Source organism: Mycteria americana, chromosome 3, assembly GCF_035582795.1.
Source record: "Mycteria americana isolate JAX WOST 10 ecotype Jacksonville Zoo and Gardens chromosome 3, USCA_MyAme_1.0, whole genome shotgun sequence".
NCBI lineage: Eukaryota > Metazoa > Chordata > Aves > Ciconiiformes > Ciconiidae > Mycteria > Mycteria americana.
This window is the reverse complement of record NC_134367.1, coordinates 5,256,062-5,264,037: the sequence shown is the minus strand read 5'-3', so window position 1 is coordinate 5,264,037 and position 7,976 is coordinate 5,256,062. Positions and strand designations below refer to the sequence as shown.

At 44.4% G+C, this 7,976-nt stretch overlaps 1 protein-coding gene across 1 annotated transcript in view; it reads left to right on the top strand.

Moving 5' to 3' along the window:
* Window positions 1-1,229: 1,229 nt before the first annotated feature.
* TFAP2D (transcription factor AP-2 delta) overlaps window positions 1,230-7,976 on the top strand; it is a 48,379-nt gene continuing 41,632 nt past the window's right edge. Inside the window, exons 1-3 of the mRNA XM_075497243.1 lie at window positions 1,230-1,268; window positions 2,182-2,679; window positions 6,193-6,253. Coding sequence (XP_075353358.1) covers window positions 1,230-1,268; window positions 2,182-2,679; window positions 6,193-6,253 — 598 coding nt within the window. The remainder of the gene's footprint in view (window positions 1,269-2,181; window positions 2,680-6,192; window positions 6,254-7,976) is intronic.

Sequence of the window (7,976 nt, the reverse complement as noted above, 5' to 3'; positions counted from 1 at the left end):
CGGGGGCTGGAGAGCCACTACCTGGGGGCAGAGGCAGAGAGACGGGGGGTGCGCAGGCAGAAAGGACTTATTCCCCGAGTGGTAACTCCTCGGACCGGTGTCACTAAATAAATAAATAAGGTACCCCTTCAGCTTTGCAACCCAGGGCTACGCAGCCTCCGTGCGTTTCCAGCACTAAAATATATCGGCACTTAGAAATGTCGAAGGGAAAACAGCTATCAGTGGTCTTTAGCTCATACGTTCCCTCGCCTAGTTTTCTTTCTCCTGTATAGACAGATGTAATTCCGTAGATCTATATGTATTTTATGTATAATTCCATATAATATGTCAATGCAGTGATACTTTGTGGTCTCACCCTAGTTTTATGTTTGAAAATGCTATTTAAAGAAGCCTGTAAGATAGCATATTAGGAAGCTTTAAAAGCAGGTTGGAGTGTGGGGTGGACTTAAATTCGATGTAAATGCAAGGGTAAAAAAAAAACAAAAAAAAAAAACAAAACCAAAACAAACCACATAGTTTTCATTTAGAAAAAAAAAATACAGTTAAACAGACACACATACAAATGTGCAATCTTAGATTCTGGTCAGTATTTAAAAGCAGTATAATCAACAGGAAGGAACACTTACCTATTGAAAAGGATGGTTTAATAATATATATTAATATATATTAGCTTTATGTCTTCCCAATAAAATGTACACAAAATACCCCCTTCGATCAGATTAGCTCCCATATTAGCCTGGGTAAGAAAAAGCATTCTAAAGAGTGGAGGAAAAAATGTATAAAAATGTTGAAAGAACCTACAGTTCCTTATTAGGCGAAGATACAATATTTATTCCTTGTCTCCTGGGATGAAGCTCCTCTATCTATTGTCCTCCCAGTTCTCAGTGCTGATGCTTAATTTTCAAAACTTCTATATTACCAAGGGACCTACGACATCAGCCAAAGAAATACCCAGCAAGTACAAAATCTGATCCAGGGAGCAGCTTTTGTGCAGAGGGAAAATTTTGTTCCTACAGGTTTTTAAGGAGGTGCATGGAAAAGCGAGAGATCTGATCTATGCAGATACATTGCAAATTCTCTCTGTCTGTAGAGATTTTTTCTAAAAAAAATTGGGGAAATACATGAACTTTGGATTTTTCAAATTTTTTCTTTTTTTTTTTTTTTTAATTTGGAGAGGGGAATTTTATCCAGAGTTTTTTTCTCTTTTTTTTTTTTCGGAGAACCAAAAAATGTCAACTACCTTTCCAGGTCTCGTCCACGATGCAGAGGTATTTTGTGTGTGTGAGTGTGTGTGTGTGTGTGTGCGCGCGCGTGTGTGGATGTGTGTGTGCGTGTGTGTGCATATGTGTGTGTGTATGTGCCTGTGTGGTTGTTTCCATTTTTTTTAAATCCATATTGGACCGTTACATTTAATTATAATCCGGCTTCAGAGATAACTTAAAGAAGTATAGAGAGAAAATTCGTTATGACATCTGTCGCCAGAAAGGGCAACTCATTACCACGTTAAAACCGTTGCCAGAACGAAAATCAGAATAATACCCCTAATAATATAATGAAGTGGAGAGAAATCACCACCAGCTCGCCAGGAACGGGGAGTTCTCACTAAAGAGCAGGACTCCCCTTTTCTTTCGAAACGCAGGAAAAGGAGGGGGGGGGGGAATTTTGGATCTGATTCGTTATTTTAAAAAGAAAGAAAAATAGGGGTTCAGAAAAAAAAAAAGAAGGGAAGGAAGGAAGAAAGGAAGGCAAGCAGGAGCAAAGCTTTCTCAATGTGTAACGCTGTAACATAGGGACGGGACTTGTGTGTATTCTCGGTAGTTTCCTCTGTTTGATGACTTTTTTTGTGTCAGCCCCAGATATTACAGCTGTGATCAGGAGGTGGATGGATAGATGGATGGATGGACAGATAGAAAGATAGATAGTTTTTATTTCAGTGCGTGGATTCCTTTCGCTTGACGGTATTAAGGGCAGGCTGGGCTGTTTATGATTTTTTGAACAGACCTTTATGGCACCAGCCCAAGGTAGGAAAGGATCTTTTGTTGCCGGGGTTGCCGCTCTCAGGCTTAGACGCTTCTGCAGGGGGAGAAGCTATGCAGGACAGCGTGCTTGGAAGAACTGCACCCGGGGTTTTCAATGACAAACCTCCAGTTTTGGGGTCTTCTTTTCACTTCTTCCTTTCAGATACGTCATGACGGATCAAACAGTTACCGTTTGATGCAGCTTGGATGCCTGGAGTCTGTGGCCAACTCGACCGTCGCCTATTCCTCCTCATCTCCTCTCACTTACTCTACCACGGGCACCGAGTTCGCCTCCCCGTACTTCTCCACTAACCACCAGTACACCCCACTGCACCACCAGTCCTTCCACTACGAGTTCCAACACAGCCACCCGGCAGTCAACCCCGACGCTTACTCCTTGAACTCTCTCCATCACTCCCAGCAATACTACCAGCAGATCCACCATGGGGAACCCACTGATTTTATCAACCTGCACAATGCGCGGGCGCTCAAGTCCTCTTGCTTGGACGAGCAGAGGAGAGAGCTGGGGTGCTTAGATGCTTACCGCCGCCACGACCTGTCTCTTATGAGCCATGGATCCCAATATGGGATGCATCCAGATCAAAGACTCCTGCCAGGACCAAGCCTCGGGCTTGCAGCCTCGGGAGCAGACGATTTGCAGGTAAATAGCATGCGATCTCCTTTCGAGGCACCTTCTTCTCCCCTCCCCCTGCCCCGGTCCCCCCCTCACCCTCCCCATTTTCCTCTGCTCAGAATAGCTCATACAAAGGAGGGAAGATTCATCCAAAATCCGGTCCAGAGCCCGTCCCCTCCCGAATAGTAGCAACAAAAAAAAAAAAAAGTGGAAAAAAAGCAAGTGGTCTTTCTTGGCCAAACAAACAAACAAACAAAAAAACCTCGCGCCTGACTTCCCCGCGTGGGTTGTGTCTCTGTGATGGCTGAGACCGTGGGACTCATCCGGAGATCTCGGGGTGCGTGTGTGCCTGTGCGGGTCCGTGTGTGCGTGTACCAGCCCTTACCAAAGTCACACAGAAACCAAAGCAAAGCAAAGCAAACCCACCTTCTTGCTTTTCCTAAACTTTTCCTTTCTTTCGGCGAACGGAACCGTTTAAACAACTTGCACCGATAGAGCAGGGTAATGTGTTAAGGAAGGGATGGAGTAGGAGAAAAGAAAAAAGGCAGGGCAGGAAATAAATCTGCTTTCCGACATACATACAAAGGCAAACCTTCCGTTCAACTCCGAGGCGTGAGGCAGGGAAGAAATAAACGGGAGCAAACGTTCGTCAGAAATATTCAGTGTGATAAAAATCCCTCGCAATGTCCGATCTAGACGTTAATAGGGAGAGAGATACAAGCAGATAAAGCTGAATTCAGCTATCTACGTGTCTAATCATTCATCTATTCCCCCCTAACCGGCATCTGGACCCATCAAAAAAATTCTACTTCTAGGTATCAAAACCTCAGCTTTATCCGCTCAGAAATCCTTTCCCCCGCACTAAAAATTCGCCTCCGGTAAATTGAGCTGGTTGCTTAAATGAAATTTGTTTCCAAAATTGCAAACAACGCCCTCCTGTATCTAATACCCATTTCGAAAAGTCCCCCAAATCAAAAGCAAACCTTCCTTTTCCCGACGAGCTGAGGAACTAAAGGCTTCCCGATCAGCGGGGAGAGACAAATAGGACCGTATTTACTGTACTTACTTTTCCCCCAAATTTCGCGCCCAGTCATATAAAGCTGGCTATGTTGGTCTTTCCAAAAAGGCGTAGCGGTCAAAGGCTCGGAAAAACCCCGAAGTTTGTAAAACTAAGAAGGTTTATTTTCTTCCCTTAAAAACAAAACAAAACAAAACAAACCCCCAAACCTCTATTTATATCGGAGAAAAGAAATATCTTTTTTTTCCTATTTTTTCTTTTTTTAAGGAGGAAAATAATCCAACAACCCAACAACAAAGAATGTTATCTTTTATATCTCTGAGGAGGAAACCCTAACTATTTAAACCTAGTTTCTCCATTAAAATTCACTATATAATTTTATCCTCTCTGGCCATTTTTTGTTTACATTTTTCACAAGGATCTCCTTATGTTACCCCCCTCAAAAAAAAAAAAAATCTGCCATTCACTGCTCAGCCCAACTAAAACCTATTTACTCCTTTTTATAACCACGTCTGCTGCTGATTTTTTTGTATCTGTACAAATTTTTTTTCTTTGGCAGGCACAAAGCCTTGTATTTTTCAAAAGAGGGGATTAGGAACGTTTGCAAGACAGCAGACAATGCCTAAGTCCCGGGCAAAAAAGCACCATAGTTTATCCAATTTTCGACTTAGTGCCATTCAACTGGTCATTTATGCAATGTCATCCGACCAAACAACATGTTTCCCTTTAAAAAAAAAAAAAAAAAAAAAAAAGAGGTTGGTTAAGCTGCTAGAGGCACATTCTTTTTCTTAGTTTTTTAAAGAAGAAAAAAATAAACAGCTTTTCTTTGAAAAATATTAAGTTTTCGATCACACTTTATTCAAAAGTAAAAGACTTACGTCTTTGTGCCTAATTTTTCCTTTATTTTTCCTCCTCCCTCTTTTCCCGAACAGAAGAGGGAGTGTATTGAGGTATCGAAGAGCCTGAACGGTGAGAAGTTGAAAATATTAATATTTGTCGTTATGATTTAAATTATTCAGAACAAACTTGGACTCTTGTGAATATTACCTTGGGCTTAGAGGGAAGCATTTTGGTGGCAAACAGAAACAGGACTGTACACAAATACTTTTAAACCAAAATTGTGGTCTAACCAGTCTTCCCCTTTCTCCTTAGTCTTTCTTTTTAAAACGTTCATCAGCATATGCCTCATTTCAAATGCAACAAATGTAAATATACTTTTCCCTGCACAGAATTTTAAGTGAATGTCCAATAGTTTCGAGGGCGGTTTAAGTCAGCCTAACAGATGCAAACAGTCTTGGAGCTGGAGTGGCATCTTTCAGTGCCCTAAAAAGATTTTCCATGGGCAACAAAGAAAACTGTCACACCTTTTCCCATCACCGCTTTAATTTATGCTCAGTCGCCAAGTTTTTTTCATATTGATTTCATAATCACTTTAAGGCAGAACACTTAAAATAAAAAAGAGCCTTGAAAAGGAAGGTCTTACAGGGCCAGCGCCAATATGGTGAAAGTGGGGGAGAGAGCCAGGACTGTAAAGGTTGTTTTGTAAAGTGGGGTTTTTATTATGCACCGACTCTCTCCGCATTTACTTAACTCTTCACGGGCTGTTGAGTAGGTTAACACCCTTAAAGGCCTCTTTCATGTCCAATACCTCGTTTGTTTGTAGAGGAAAATGCGTCTTTAACACATTTCCACTGGGCAAAGATTTAGGTTTGGTTTGTTGTGTTTTTTTAACCCCAACATAAGGAAAAACCCAAAGAAAACCCAACCCTTTCAAGTCTTTTATCATTCCAATAAAAATATTTATTAAGGAGGGCGAAGATCCCCAAATAATCAGCCTTGTAACAGAGAATAAAGAAGTGAGATCTCTTCGGATGTGCACCAGAAGCCCTAGGCAGGTTTTTGGATGGTTCTTCACGCCACACTCACACATGGGTGCCTGCGTGTGTGTGCACACAGATGCATATTAATCCCCACCTATGTGTGGACACACGCATTGTTACAACACCCTTACGACTCTGTGTAGCCGGCAAAGCCCAAAAGGTCGTCTGTTGTTTGTGCTCTTTGTCTACTTCTGTGCACACTTTGTAAGTCGTTATATATGTGTCACGAAACATATATATAAATTTAGTTGTCTATATATAAAATATACAGCTAAACGTACAAAAATACTGTATAAAAGTGCATTTTTACCTTTTTGCGTGTAGAGAGAGAACACACTTCTCTCAAGACTACTTGTTTGTCTTTCTATCCTGCCACGTAACTGCCCATCTAAGTCCCCAGTTCAGGAGAAACTTGTATTTAAATGGAAATGAAAGTGATAATTATTCTGCATTTCGTGGGGTAGGGGCAGACTGCAGGATGGCGGTGGGATTTCGCCAGAGCATTGAGTTCGATGAGAGTAACTGTGTTTTTCCAGTTCACCTTAACTATTGTGCCTGTGCGAGTCGTGTAACAAAGCAAAAGCTATGTGGGTTTCTGTTATCTGATTTCTTTCTTTCCTTTTTTTCCCCTCATTACTTAAGAGCTCAGTGGAGGCCCAGTGTGGACTTGTACTGAACGGGCAAGGAGGTGTGATAAGAAGAGGTAAGAAGTTGCAAATACTTGAGTCTCTCAATTTTTGTAAACATAAAACCCTCTCCATTTCTCTCTCTGTTTCCCTCCCCCACTGTTTAGCGTAGTTTGGAGTTACTGCCGAAATAGTGATAATTTGACATCTGACAGAAGTACGTTCAAACTAGCTTAGAGAACTTCACGTTTCACAGTCCATTTGCACTTTACAAATGATCTGTTCCTTGCTAGCTCTCGGATACTCCCGCTGAATCCAGAGCTTTCTTGACTCGTTTTATTATTCCCCGTTTAATCGGGTTGATCCGTGATAGTTTGAGAAACGTATTCCCTGGCTCCGGGCTGTTAAATCGGCAGTTTGATCTCGTGTGGGGAAAGGAAGGAGCTTTTTTGGAAATGTGGTTTCAGTAGCGCTACAGACCGGTGTGGAACTCGCTTTTGAGTGTCACTTCACTTGAAACCCATCTGTCAATGTAAACATCTAACGTCAAAGTTAGAGGAAAGATTTGGAACTCTTGTTAAATACGCCTTTCTTCAGCATTTGCGAAATCTGAGTGTTCTGGGTGGGTTGTTATTATCGTCATTTACCGTGAAGAGAAAACAAAAGTAATCTAAAGGCCTAACGCAGGAACACATTCTTCTTACAGGCTTAACGCATACTTTCATTCACAATATGAAACGAATAATGCAGTCGGAGAGAGGGCACTTCGCGACTCAGCCTCTTGGAATGCGCATTTCTTATCCCTTTCCTATTGCCTTTATCCCTATATCCCTATTATTGCCTTTCCTTATTCATGACACCCACCATGAAAAAGAGATATTTAGGAGATATTTTAGGCGATGTGATACTATTGTGCCAGAGAGCTGATTTAAGCCACCACTTCCCTAGACAAACTTTACGCTGAAACAATAGTCACACACAACTATGCTGAGTGGAGATTGAGAGTAGGCGCACACGCGGTTATATGCGCAGGAGGGGAGCTTTCGGGGCACCCTCTCCCCACACCGACTCAGACCAGGCTTTGTCCGGGCGTTCCGCAGGGCGGCCGGCGGGAGACGCGGGGCGGAAAGGCGGGCGGCGGCGGGGCGGCCCGGGGCGGGGGCCGGGGCCGGGGCCGGGGCCGGGGCCGGAGCCGGGGCCGCGGCCGGGGCTGCGGCCGGGATGGCGGCAGGGGCGGCGGCGGAGCGGTGGTGCTGAAGGGACAGCTCCCCTCGGCCGCCCCGCTCCGCCCGGCCCCGCCTCGCCGCGGCGAGCGGCCCCCGGCCCCGCGGCCGCCGCAGTGGGGAGAGCGGCGGAGCTGGCGGCGGGGAGAGGGACGCGGGGAAGGGGGGGACTCCAAATCTCCCGGCCCCTCCCTGGGCACCGCTGGCGGGACGCTGCGGAGAGGGCTGGCAGAGCGGCGGGCTTGCAAACTCCTGCCCAGCTCGTGCGGTCGGTGCCCGTGCCGCAGAGGTCCTTGTCTCTCGGATTTCGGCGGGTTCTAATTATCCCTAGGAAGAGGGATAACTCTTTCGGGTTTGATCCGAGAGCTGACCTCCGAGCAGCGGAGATCGTTAGCTGAAAGAGAGAAAGACAGAGTTCCCATCAGTTGGGGTTTGTGCCTATAGTGTTTGACTGCGGTTCTCATTTCCCAGCTGAAGGGCTGCTCAAATCTCAGCTCAGCTCAACTCCAGTTTATTCAGCTCTCCAGCTCCTGTTAAGGAGATTCCAATTACCTGTGCAGATGATTGTAGTCAAGCC